At 42.8% G+C, this 14,225-nt stretch overlaps 2 protein-coding genes across 2 annotated transcripts; one reads left to right on the top strand and one right to left on the bottom strand.

The window, feature by feature from the left end:
* The first annotated feature begins 10,490 nt into the window (after window positions 1–10,490).
* LOC111071331 (melanoma-associated antigen D2) lies at window positions 10,491–11,354 on the top strand. Its single transcript, XM_022362613.2, has one exon. The coding sequence runs from the start codon at window positions 10,571–10,573 to the stop codon at window positions 11,291–11,293; it is 723 nt and encodes a 240-aa protein (XP_022218305.1). The 5' UTR covers window positions 10,491–10,570; the 3' UTR covers window positions 11,294–11,354.
* Window positions 11,307–14,211, bottom strand: LOC111071314 (centromere protein J). Its single transcript, XM_022362589.2, has 2 exons — window positions 12,277–14,211; window positions 11,307–12,217 (listed from the first exon to the last, which is right to left on the bottom strand). The coding sequence occupies exons 1-2, from the start codon at window positions 14,131–14,133 to the stop codon at window positions 11,348–11,350; spliced, it is 2,727 nt and encodes a 908-aa protein (XP_022218281.2). The 5' UTR covers window positions 14,134–14,211; the 3' UTR covers window positions 11,307–11,347.
* Between the last annotated feature and the right edge of the window lie 14 nt (window positions 14,212–14,225).

Genomic DNA, 14,225 nt, shown 5'->3' with positions numbered 1-14,225 from the left:
GCTGCTGCTCCCAAAATAATAATTCCGCTGATCAAACCGCCAGGCCAGCCATCAAATGCCATCAATGCAAATATCAATCCAATGCCTCATCGAAGAGCGCGATGCGACGCGCCCAGAAACCGTCAGCACACATCAATGGCCAAAGGGGCAGGCTAGCATGCTGGCAGGCTGACAGTCAGATATTGGTTAACCAATATTCCATATGGAATATTCCATATTCCATCAGTCAAAAGAAATGTGTGCTCAAAGAACTCACAAAATCCGACTCACGTCAAAAGATACGAGTATCAAATGTGCAAACATTGGAGTGTAGTGTCTGTTGGGTCTGTTTTTGTTACCTTTGTTAGACTCGTACTCATACTGCTGCCCTCCCCCTGTGGTTGCATACATTAAAATGCAACCAAAACAAAACAAAAAAATCCGATTCAGAAATGAATGCGCTTTTGGTGTTGCACAAACAGTGCCGCCGCCGCCACTGTTGCATTGTCTCTGGTTTTGTGTGCTTTTGTTTGTTTGGGCCTTATCGCAGCTGCTGCTGCTGCTGCCACAGAATAATATACAAAAAAAGCACTACAAATAAAAGAGATAATAATAATATTGCAACTTGAGTTTATGCACTGCCATATTTTGAATGGAGCAATATTTAAGTTTGGCAGAAAAGAAGCAGCCACAAAGAAGTGCAGTAACGAAGCGTAATAGATATCAAATGGATGCTTAGATATGCAATTGAAGATCTCTCTACGATTTAAATAGGGATTAAGATACTTTGCTGGGGGAGCAAACATTCACTAACTCTTAACCAATATTAGAACAACCACAAATGATTGCCCAGTATCTTGGAAAGTTTTTACTCTTCTCCCAAACAAAAAAGAAACCAGAGAGCACTGTCCAAAAATAAATAGCCCCTGCCTGCAACCCAAGAGAAATCAATTAAAAACTACAAAATATTTGCTTTATTTTACCCCAAAAAGCAATTCCAAATTATATTTTTGATGCTGCAGTCCAAGATAAAATCTTAGAAAGAGACTTAAAGACAGTATGATTTACAGACAAACCTGATTTGTGCCAGTGAAGGGTTAGGACCCCTCCAGCACTGAAAACTCTTACAGCATCCAACAAAATGTGACCAATTTTAGAGCGGGCATGGGCATCCCCTTTGGCAAACGACTTGAACCAATTTGCCACAGACATAAGCACCCACTTCCCCCATCCAACAAGAGGCGATGAAGGAAAACCTGATACTTGTGTGATTTGTTTTTTAGTTATTCGCATGCAACTTAATATCGAGCGGCTCGAGAGGGGTAGGCAGCGAAAGTTGTTCAAAAATACCTAATTATAATTGGATTAAATTAAGAGTATAATCTACATAGAAATTCGAAATTAGCGAAAATGCCAAATCAAAAACTGAATGAAAAATTCATTCCAACATTATATAAAAACGCTAAAAATGAAGTTTTATTCGAATGCCATTGCATGTGTTACATGAAACGAGAGAGGCCAAGTTTTTCCACTTGCGGCGGCGGGGTAATGTCTTCATTCGCGTTACACATGAAAATTTCATGATGATAAAAGTTAAGAGAGTTTGGCAAAATTAAGGCCATGGCAGCGAATGAAATCTCCCACAAAAAAACCAACTATCCAACTTTGTTTCAAAAGATACCCGAAAACAAAGTTTCAGTGCGCGTTTTAAATTGGTTTAGTTTTCCTTATTTGTTCATTAAAAGCATTTAACCAATTTGCTTTGCTCTGCAGCTAAGTGTTGCGTCAATATTTAGGAGTTTCGTTTTCCGTTTTTGTTTTTGGTTTGGGCTTGGGCATAACTTTTATTGTTGGTTATTGGATGATTAAAGTCAAATAAATCAAAGGCAGGTGGGTCATAAATAAGTGAATTATAAAAGGTGTTTAAGACTCGAAGATTTATGTATTTGAAAGTAGTTTTAGTGGCAATTTATGGTGGCAATTATTAATGGAGTTTGAGTTTTGGTATATAGAATTGGGCAAAGGAATTTTAAAGGTATTTCGGGATAGATTTTTAGCAGAGGAGGAGAGTCTTCTGACTCTTCTATCACATAAACATTTCCGCTTAACGAGTGTGTTTAAGGATCAATTATATAATATATCTATCATAGAATTTTGTATAGAAATTTCAGCTATCTAAAGATCTCCGATTTTTTTTTTAATATATCACCCAACTTTTTTAAATTCCAATAGCCCTGCCTTCATCAGTTATTGCCTCATCCACACATTTGTTTGAGTTAAACATTTATACCCGTATCTTTTGCAATATATAAAGTTTAAAATGGCTTAATTGAGCAAATACTTGTACAAATCAGATGGCGTACGTTGACGTTGGCCCAAACCCAAGAAAAAATGTGTAGCAGCTGCCATTGTTGTTGTTGTTGCTGGTTGCTGGCTGCTGCTACTATTTATTGTCAAAGCGGTTAAGCGACATGCCACCAAAAATGATTGACAATCACTTTACAAACAGTTTTCATTGCAGCTCCAAGACTTGGCAACTCGCCTCGACAAAAAAAACAAGAGAGAGATCCCAAACACACATGCAACACACTTCCCCATTGAGAGTCACCAACAACATGTGGCAGACACTCGCCAACCAGTTGCATATGAAAGTAAAAGTAAAGCAAATGTAATATATATGTACATATATATGTATACGAAAATGCATTTAAATGCAAAGATGTAGAGGTGGAAGGAGAGATATATATGTATATGTATACATCATATAAAACAAACAAAAGACAAGCCGAAGCTGAAGCCGGTGCGAAGACAAGCCTCACCACAGCACCGCACAGCACAGCACACACCGGTTGTGAATGCAGACAAGATACCATATACCAGACACCAGACATATATCTGCTATATATGTATATACGCTGTATTCATATATATATATATGCATATGTACATCCATAAACCCGCTAATGAAATGCGTTCAAAAAAGCCGCTGCGCCTGTTGGACCGATACTCGGCTGCTGATAAACAACCAAAAAGAAAACAAAAACTAAAAAAAAAAACCCAAAAAACTCAAAATTTATTTCGAAGACATCATGATGTCATAGGCCACTGGCTGCATAATCTGCTCTGAGAGATTTAAGTTTGGGCTTAAGCAGCATTTCTTTGAATAATCGTACAATATATAGGGGTATTCGGAGTGACTCAAACGAGCGTCTTGGCCTGGGAATTCTGTGACATAGGAAATATTTCAAGGAATTCTTTTGAGAGATATAAAGCTTTGATATTTTATGGGATATTTACTGCTTTTATGTGAGGAATATGGAGTGATAGTTTGGGGTAGAAGTTTAGAAAAGTAAGTAGCTTAGTGGAGGATATTCTTGAGCTATTTTGAGACCTATTTTGAGCCCTATTCTATCCATCAAAATATCTTATTCGACATGAAAGGCAATTGCCATGCAGAAGAAATCTTCTTTGCGCATTTTAAATGCTAATCTGATATAATTCAGAGATCCTTTTCTATATTCATTTGAATTTATATTCAATAACAGCCACAATTTAATTTTTTCTTAATATTATACGATCTTTATTTCTTCACAGAATATCAATTACGGATATTCAAACAAATAACTCAAACTCTTTGGATTGCAATGGCCCCAGTCCGTCCTCTGTCTTGGCCATGACCATGACTCTCGAAGAGACTCTCTTCCCACGATTTTCAAAGCTGAATCAACGAAAATTCATCAAATTGATGCATGTGTAACACGACATCGGGCTTCATAATAACAATTATGATAAATTATTTGCCTTTTGGCAAAACAAAACAAAAAATGTGTCTTGTGAAAGTTTTTCACACAGGAAACGGGCCACAGATTTATGCAACAATTTATTGTTTATTAGTTGTTTTTTTTTTTGTACGATGCAAAGTGGGATTTTTTGGGGTGAATTGAGTCAAGGCTGCAGTGACAACGCTGCGGGCTGCATACAAATTTCGCAAAATTGTGATTCAGTTTTCGCCACATGTGACGAGTACTCGACGTAAAGCTGCTAATCGACCTTCACAAGGTAAGCCGAAAACGTCACCGAAAAATCGTGGCGTTCCAGAGAAACCTAATTGATTTTTTATGAACCAATTGGCGGGCAACGGACATCTGTCTATTTAGCATTTACTTAGCGTAGAGAATTACGCGGAACATGACTCAGTATTTGGGTAATTTTCAGAGGCATTCATTTCGGGGCAGCTACGTTTTATTTGTGTATGAAAAAAACATTGAATTTAATGCCTAATTGTTTACAAAACGGCATGCCATGGCATTATTTATGATATTATTAATAATAATTATTAAATGGTTATACAAACAGTTAACTGATGTGAGTTTCTGTTGCCCACTTCAAAGTCATCGAAACGCACGGGGGTTATAAAAATTCATAAAACCATTTAGAATACCCCAAAAACGAGATATCGTATCGTGAATCTCGAGGGTAATAAAAACACACAACACACGAAAAAAATTGAAAGACAGTAAAAAGATCAAGTTGAAGAGACCAAGAAAGATTCAAAAGAAATAAATAAAAACGGTTTTCAAGATGACCTTCAACAAATCTGCTGCTGCAAAAATATTTGAATCAAAAACGGATAAAAAGCAAACAAAAGTATTAGTCATTGAAATAAATTAATTGCTTAAAGTTTGCTTAAAGGAATCATTTTGGGGTCACAAAACCCAATCTGTAGATCCGTTTGGCCATTAATTTTATACATTCAGAACTGCTATGCTACCCCATTCATGGTTTGGATTTCATCATACATCTCTAGTCAGCTTCATTCAACATCATTCCGGGCCTATAGTGCGTTTGTGCGATTTGTCATGCACGAGTAATCCTGGCCCTCGACTAAAGTCAAGTCATTCCTCATTTGTCTGTCGTTAATTATGGCGATTGTTGCAGCCGTTTGGCAAAACCGTTTTGATAAGCCTTTAATTTCATTATAAGTTTGGAGCCGGCCATCTGGTTTGCATCGAAATTTATTAAGTGTAAAAGGTCGAAAGACAATACAAACGAGGCTCGTATATTTTAGGCCATGGTCTTAATTAGGAGGCCAATGGCAAAGAACATGTCAACTCTTTTGTTTTTAGAACTGAACTTTAGACGCCGCATGCATATATGAATATGTATGTACCTATATACATATGTATGCACATACATATGTATATCAAATGTTGCTAATTGTGAAACCCATTGACATTTATAGGAGAACTGGTTGCTTAGAGAGTTGCTGCAAATCATAATCTAATCGATGTGCCGGTCTCGGGGGGACTCGACTTAGCCACGAGCCAGGCACAGGCACAGGCACTGGCACCCGGTTCGACAAGAATGCCAAACCACTCCGCTGAAGGTAGTCCACTTTTGAAGTAACAGCAACGGCACGCAACCAGAGGCTGAGTCAACGAACAGCCGCGGCTATTGTTGATTGAATTCTTGTTTTAAAAACCGGGGATTATCGATACACTCTATAAGGTTGTAACATATGAGAGAAAGAGCGGGAAATATGCCATATATATGGGGAATAGAATGGAAACCCATATTCCCCAGCCACACTTCATAGGGTATCCAACACTCGCCTACATTCCTTTGATGGCTTTCTTTTTTGTGTGGCCTTTTGCTTGATATTCTGTTATTAATTTATTAATAGTTTTTTACCACCATTGTGTGAGCACAGCAGCAGCAGCAGCACAAAACTGGTCGCTGTCGTTGGCTCTATTGGCTGGTGTCATGGGTTTTTGTTTATCATGAAAATTCTAAATGACTTGCTCCAGCCATTTGCTAATTTTTAATGGCCACAAAATGTCTCAAAAGCTGCTACAGCCACTTACCCAAAGACCTTGACTTTCTTTTCAGCAAAAGCAACAAAAACATTTCTTCAACTCTGCATCCGACTCTGAGACTACAGAGCACAATTAGCCAGGCTACAACAAAAAAAATGAGACAGGGTCTGAAAGTTTACGTTACAATGCGCAAGTTGAAAGCAAAAATGTTTATCTGTTGGTAGAAAGTCAAAGTCAAAGCGTTGACAGCGACTACTATTTGTTGACTCACTCGCAATTTCTTTGAGACATTTGCCTTGGCCAAGCCAGAGGCGAAGATGCCACCGCAGAGTTTTTTGGCACTTTTTATGCAAATTCTAAAGTTATTACAAACCCTGGTGGAGCATTAAATTGCACACCCAAACGGATATCCATTTCAGTTTCGAACTTAACAAAAGACTTGAGACGCATAAATTTGTGAATTCTTTTGCAGATTGCTGGCTGGCTTTTTGGCTTTTGTTTAAGGCGGAACAATGGCAAATCAATTAAAGCTTGCCGCCTGGCCAGTCAACTTTTGTCTGTCTTCCGCCTGTAGATTTATTATTTATGGATAGAGCACTTCACTTTATGCCGGCTTACGCAGTCAGTCCGCAGGTAACTAGTTTTCACCTCAGCCACCTAAAACACAAACACAATTCAAGGCAATAAAATGTGCGGTGCGCTGCAGTTTGGTTTGGCCTCTGTCTACATTTGCTTTTGCATTTTGCGTCTGGAAGTGCACTCCTGGGCGCGTGTCTGCACAGACTGCAATACTCCATCCATTTCGTAGTTTTGTTTGTTTGTTGACTCGACGGCAAATGTTGACCGTGCATGTCATTCGAGTTTAGTTTTGAAAGTTGTTTGCTTCCTGCAGTCCACGTCGCGTCGCGGCAATTTTACCATTTTAATTAAAAACACATCACCTCCAGAGACGCCGCTATCCTTATGCAAAGTGCAAGTTTTATGCTCATCTCAACGGGTGGAAAAATTGGAAAGAAAAATCTCTTTCAGCGATAAATGTCTTTCTATCAAAGGAAAGGCTGTTGGGCATACTGAAAGTGAAATGCATTGAGCGACAGGGGAAAGGCTGTCTGTCCAGCATAAAGAAATCAATCAATAGTAACCCACTAAAGGATGTGGCACTTCAGGCATGCTTAACCCACTTTTGTACGTTCTAACGAGCCTTTTGAGTGAGCATTTGCACTTGAACAGCAATAAGAGTAGCTGTCAAGGGTAGTCGGATGGAGAAAGGAAACAAAAAGTTTTCAACAATAGAATAGTAAGTGTCCCAGTAATTCAAATTGGTTGTGCACGCCAAATGTGGCTATCGATGCTTCCCGCCAGATAACGCTTTTTGTCACGACTTGGGATTATCGCACAAAAGTACCGAAATTTTTCGATAGAGCAGCTGCTATTTATATTTTTATTGAATTTTTTCGTGTATGGTTATTTTCGGTTTGCATTTGAATTTGAATTTGGTGGCGAAAGTCCTTGTCTTCTGGCAGCGCTGTTTTCAGAGCATCAGTTAATTAATCGGGTACGGCAACGTTTTTTTCAGGGCAGTATTTCAGCAATCGAGTCCGTTCACACTGTGTTCGGGCACTAACCATACAGTATATAGATGTGCCAGTTCATACAACGAAAGGGGCGCAGCTGAGGTTTCTGTCCCAGCACCCCCAGGTCTTCGGCTAGGGTGCTGGGACCATTCGGCTGTGGTGCTGAGACGTTCGGGTCGTGGGTCTGAGACGTTCGGCATTTTTTCGACATGTTCGATTCATGACGAGATGCGAAAGCAAGCTGAGAATTGCAAATGTATGTGTGTAAACCAGGGCTCGGCACCCATACAGTGAAGTGCGCTTGTGTGCGTAGCTAAAACACGAAGATGCCTACGCCGAAACCGGTTTCTTGCTTTACACTGCACGAATCTATTTGTGGTTGATGCTGCAATTATTTCGTGTTGAAACTTTCAAGGAAAACAAAAGTTTAAAGCAAAATAATACATAATCCATATTTTGGACAAAGAAAAATTTGTTTTCCCAATTCCCATCGAACATTTTTTGTCTCAGTGTATATTTCAGTAGTTGCGTAGCGTGGTCTCACATTGATGACGGCTGATCAGCAACTGATGCCATTTTCGTTCTGTATCTGGTGTGAAAACGAGACAACAAGTGCCGAAGTCGCATTGCCGAAGCCATACGAAGCGCCGCTGCTTTTTTATACTGTCGGTGTACCGGCAGCGCAGCAGCAGCGCCTTGTCCCGCACCCATGGGATAGGGCCGTGCCGAGCCCTGGTGTAAACAGACACGACAAAATTTTGTATCAATTCTTATTTTCTCGACGCGGGTCGGGTCGAGTCATTGACGAAGCCGAAAGCAGAGGCAAAGGCTAGCCTAAAAGAGAATGGAAGAAATAACCTACGCGCTCGACGCAACATCAGCTTTTCAAAACAAAACGAAAAAATATTTTATGAACGGCTTCGTCAATGCCTCGACCCGACCCGCGTCGAGTCGAGCTACAGAACACACCAAGAAAATATGAAGTCTTACGACGGGAATAGGTCCAGGGCCGGATTAGCAGTTGCCTAGGGCCCCCTGGGGATAACAGACAAATTTTGTTGAAAAAACAAAACTCCAAATAATGAATAAAAAATATAATAGCCACTGAGAAAAATACAAAATAAAGGAGGGCCCCAGATTGATGGTTGCCCAGGGCCCGGTTGAGGGTTGATCCGGCCCTGAATAGGTCGCTACATCACATCAGCCCTCAAAACAAAATGAAAAACGAATTCAAGCGGCCAACAATTGTAGAGCCCACACACAAGCACAGTATGTGCGAATACATGGCACACACACATTTACGTAACCTGGAAACGAAACTCAAAACAAACTCAAAACGGTTTCGGAAAATACCCTGCAGTACCAGAAGTGAGCGATGACAAATGTCAACTACGCGTCATTCAGGATTTTTTCTCTGCCGCTGCAACAGACGAGTAGAATATGACGTCGACGTCGCGATCGACGCGTCGGTCAGACCAAACTCTTTTTTTTCTTTGTTTCTTTCTGTTACGACTCGTGCCGTAACAGAATTCGGTTTTGCCGTCGGCGTCGACAACGTTGTTAGAATTGTGCGGTGTAAAGTGAGACGCAGGTTTTGTTTATTTTGGGCAAAATTATTTCAGGTAAGTGCAGTGTTTCATTTAATTAAAAATAGTCTATTGTGCGTTGTAAAAAATGAAGAAAATGTGATATTGTGAAATTAAACCCCTTTTTATACGAAATTTTTCATTTCCAACAACGAAAACAGAAAAAAACGAGTCTTGAGTCGAACAGGTACATATCTAAGCGGGTGTTTTGTTTTTGGCGCAAATGCACTGCTGATCTACTGAGAGCATTGTTAACATATTGAAATATGTTTTAATTAACCCATCTTATTTTAAAGGCGATTCAGTTGAAGTGCCCGGAATGACCACGACGGCCTTACGAACATGAGCAAATCAAAAAAACTAAAAAGGTTCTGTGGAAAAAAGAACACACTGCACAAAAATGTGAATATGCATACAATTTTATAAGAAAACAATAAATAAAAGAAATTTAATATTTTAAAACAGAATTTACCCATGCCTTTTTCTTCAAAATATCAAAATTTTTTACTTAAATACATCACTTATTAGGGCCTTACTTTTTAAGGGAAATTCATCGCTTATTAAGGCCTTACTTTTCAAGGGAAATTCATCGCTTATTAAGGCCTTACTTTTTAAGGGAAATTCATCGCTTATTAAGGCCTTACTTTTTAAGGGAAATTCATCGCTTATTAAGGCCTGACTTTCGGCGAATTCTCGCTTACTATGTCATCGATTATGCTCCTAGGACATCCCTGTGTTAAAGTAAACAGCCCATCGTATGGCAGGTCATCGCTTATGTCATCGAGCTGCATGACGTTGCCATCGATGTGTGGTTGCTTACACATCGCTTACCCGTACTGCAGGGTAAGAATTGATACAAAATTTTGTCGTGTCTGTTTACACACATACATTTGCAATTCTCAGCTTGCTTTCGCATCTCGTCATGGATCGAACATGTCGAAAAAATGCCGAACGTCTCAGACCCACGACCCGAACGTCTCAGCACCACAGCCGAATGGTCCCAGCACCCTAGCCGAAGACCTGGGGGTGCTGGGACAGAAACCTCAGCTGCGCCCCTTTCGTTGTATGAACTGGCACATCTATATACTGTATGGTTAGTGGTTCGGGGTTATTTTGAAAATGTGGTATATTTCGGTATATTTCTGAGGTTCCAGTCGACAAAACAAATCAATTTTCCGCTGAGGAAAATTCCTTTTTGCGAAAAAAAGTTTATTCCTCTTCCTTTTTGCGGATTTTTTTTATTACGGCTGCCTGTTCATTTCAAAGCGAATCGGTAATGAAACGGGTCACAACTACGAATCGCACGAGTCTGGCAGCGCCACCAACAACGACGTCATATTAGTTTTATTTGGTTTTTGTTTGAACCCTATTATGTAAAGAATCCAATAAGTAAAGAGGAGGATGGAGCTACAAGGAGCCGTTACAAACAGTATTATTTTCCGCGGTTTAACAAAGGGTGCTCAACTTTTCAAATAGAGGGGTGTTAAGTGGGTTAAGTCTCGTTTGATCGCAGGATTGCCGTTTATGCCGGATGGTATTTTTTATCGTTATCGAAACGGTCACGCTGCATCCCGCGCAATTATAATTTTGTTTATTGTTTATTTGCATATAAAAGATGGCCAGCACCTCTCGTGCTAGCCGGGCTAGCACCTCTCGTGGGGCCAATAACACCCAGTTGTCTCAGTCGCAGTCTTCGCAGCCGGCACAAGTCACGCAAATTGATGACAAAGTGCGTCTTATTATGAAATACATTCTGGACCATTCAGCGGCAAAGATACCCATGAAGGAGAAGGATTTGGTGCCGCTGGTTGGCACAAGGAGCGAGCTTCAATGCCGCCTGCCGCTCGTGGCCAAACTGCTGGCGAAGCGCTATGGCATTCGACTGCATCAATTGCAGGACGCCACCAAGATGTACATTTGCATGGCCGAGGCTCCCATGGCCTCCATTCACGAAATGACGCCCGAGCAGCGTCCCCAGCTCACGCTGCTGTACATCGTACTGATGTATATATTCCTGCGCCAGATGCGAGTCGAGGATACAAAGCTTTATGCCATGTTGGCGCTACTGGGCATCCGTGTGGACGAGGAGCACGCCTACTTTGGCAGCAATTTGCGGAAACTCATCGAGGACACGTTCGTCAAGCAGCATTATGTGAAGCGCGAGCGCTCACAGCCAGATAGTGCATTCGAAGAGGCCAAGACCTACATACTTTGGGGGCTGCGCGCCAAACAGGAGTTTACGTACGAGCAAGTTGTTGGTTTCGCTTCTAAGATACTCAAGCAGCACCCAACAGACTTCTCCGAACTGCTGGAGATAGCCAAAGAACTCGACGAATAAAAGTTATATCGAATTTACACTTAAAACATTTATAAATAAACAGAAATCTGTGTTCTAATACTTTGCATAGTCGGTGTCCATTATAAGTTTGCCATCCTTGTCCTTGAGACGCACGCGTCCATTGGAATAGCGCGTCTCCTGGCTGCCATCCGGATAGACCAGCTTTACGGTGCCATCGGGATATTCACGTCGCTTGTTCAGCTTTGTGTGTATCTCCTTCTGGCCATTGGGCAGATTTAGAATCTTATCACCATTTCGTAGCTGCACGAGACGCGTGCCATCCGCATAGCGCCACTCCTCCTGCACCTCTGCATCGCTGGGATCCACCATTTTGATGGTATTATTGGGGAAGCGTATCTCAATGGTGCCATCCTTGTGCCGGTGCTCGGTCTGGCCATTGGGAAACTCCAGTATTTCCAGGCCATCCACATAGGTTGTGTGCCAGGTGTTGGTCTCCGCATAGTAATACTTGATGGTGCCCTCCCTGATGTCCGACTCCTTGATGTCCTTGTTGAAGTACAACATTCGCACGGTCATGGCATCGGCGCTGATCTTCTTGAGATTGCCATTGGGATACCAAATGTCCTTGCTGCCATCTGCATTCACAATCTCACGCTTAAAGTCGGTAGCCGCTGCGGGTTCGACTGTGGATTTTGCTGCTGCTACAGCTGGCATTTCTGTTTGCGGCTCATCTTCTGCATCACTGGCGCTGCTGCTGGGATAACTTTCGTCCAGTACCTCTGGCTTCTTCTTAGCTGTGCGGTTGCGATTTAACTGTCCATAACCACTGCTCTGGCCACGTGTCGGGGCACTGCCACTGCTCTGGCGGCGGCTCATGGACTCCCGCTGCTTGGCTGGTCCATCCAAGGACTTGGTGCGCCGCCCATTCTCATCGATTGGCTGAGATGAATCCGTGGGAAGCAGCTTTAAGAAAATCAATTGATTGATATCTGTGAACTTTTAACTTTAATTTAAATACCTACCACCTTTGGCGCCAGTCTAGCAATATTGCGATTGATCTCCTGCAGCATTTTGGAGTTGTTCTCGCGCGAAACCTTGATCAGCTCCTGCTCCAGACGCTTGTTCTCCTTGCCCAGCAGCTCAATCTCATCGCGATAGAGACGTTGCTCCTTCTCGCCAGCCCGCAGCTGGGCTCTCAGGCGTGCCTGGGCCGAGATATGCGTCTGCTCCTTCTGCTTGAGCTGCAGCTGCAGTGACTCCACCTCCTGCTTGAGGGCTGCGATTTCCTTCTTCTCTTTGCTGTTGGCATTGCTCTTTTGCAGACGCATCTGCTGATCAAACTTGCGGCGTTCCTCTTCGATCTTCATGCGCTCATCGTGCAAGTAGATCTCCGCTTGGATTTTCTCATCGTGCACACGATCCATGGCCTCCAGGTGGTCTTGAGCGCATTTGGCCTTTTCCAGTTCATGCTTTTGCTTGAGGCGTAGCAGTTCCATATTTTGTTTTTTGAACGTGGCAATCTCCGTTTCCAATTCCTCGAGTCGGGTGCGCACAATATTTACCTTCTCTTGAAGTTCTTTGCTGAAGGGTTCAGGTTCGTCTGCATTTTTTGTGGGACTCGATGACTTTTTCTTCTGTTCCAAGGCCTGGAAGAGCGCGGACTTGAACTGCTCGAAGAGTTGCACGTTGGAGCCATCGCCAAGGGTTGTGTCATGCGTGTCATTCGAGTCGGAGAAGCGTACTCGCACTTGATTCTTCCCCACCTGAATGGGCGTCATTGTCAGGTCGCTCGTCTGATCCTCCTCCGCCTCGACGTCGTCATCGTCGTCGTCTATCTCTGTGATCTGGGCCACCTCTGGCTGCAAATGCATTTGCCTCACCTGCTGGGTGACCACAATCTGATCGGTGTCGTCTGCCATCTGACGGCGCTGCTCCTTGCGGGCCATGAACGTCCGTATGCAACTGGAGTTCATGTCGAAATTCCCCTCCTGTGCCTTTTGCTCCAACAACTCGAATATGCTCACATTGCTGTCATCTTCCAGCCGGATCTGGGCCGTGCGCCGTTGGATGAGGGGCACTGGCTTGATGCTTTGTGCATTCAAAACTTTGGCCCAGCACACGCCCGTCAGGGGACTTGCCTCAGAGGATTGCTCATCGTCGGCAGCATGCTCTCTGCTCCTCTGCTCCGCGAAACGAACTCTCGGCGACACGCTGGTTGTGCTTGAGGATGCATAGGAAGACTTGAGGTCTGGTGTGGAATTGCAGGCAGTTTTAGAGCTAATCAGAAGGTTCTGGAAACGCTGCTCATTGAGGTCTAGCTGTGGCGGAGCAGGACCAGAAGCCTTTATAGCTGGCTGTGCAGTGTTTACTTTTTTCGTCTCCTTGCGCGTCTTTAGAATGCCCTTCGTCTGCGTGGGCGTGCGAAACTGTGGATGCGCATTCGCGTATTTATAGCGTGGCAAATTCTCCAAGCGCAGCTGATCAGGATTGATCTTGAAGCGTTGCTTCAATCCCTCGCCACGACGCAGAAAAGGACGCTTGGGCTTCGCAGACGGCTGACTGTCGCCGCCGCCTTCTTCCTCCTGATACTCCGTGTGCCTGGGCATTTGTATGGATGCATCTGTACGATGCTCCTGGTCATCTTCTACATCGGATTCTTCTAAAATACTACTCTCAGCGCTTTCCGCCTCCTTGTGTATGAGTCCCAACAATTGGTACATATTGCGTTGTTCCATGCCGAGCATTACGCGCTGATTGTTTTGACGCTCCTCCAGCAGTCTTTTCTGCTCATCCTGCCAACGATTCAGCGCCGCCAGGCGCTTCGTTATATCCTCTTGGCTGGTCGCAAGGGCAATGGAGTTTTCGCCATCGTTCTGCATAATGGTTTCACATTAAATTTGATTGTTTTGTTTTGGTTTAGACGCTGTACGCGTATTGGAATTTAAAAATGTGGAAAACAGTGCTGCAAAAC

The sequence above is a fragment of the Drosophila obscura genome, unplaced genomic scaffold (assembly GCF_018151105.1).
Source record: "Drosophila obscura isolate BZ-5 IFL unplaced genomic scaffold, ASM1815110v1 contig_4, whole genome shotgun sequence".
NCBI classification, from domain to species: Eukaryota; Metazoa; Arthropoda; class Insecta; order Diptera; family Drosophilidae; genus Drosophila; species Drosophila obscura.
The sequence above is the reverse complement of the archived record's forward strand: the minus strand, read 5'-3'. Positions and strand labels throughout refer to the sequence as shown.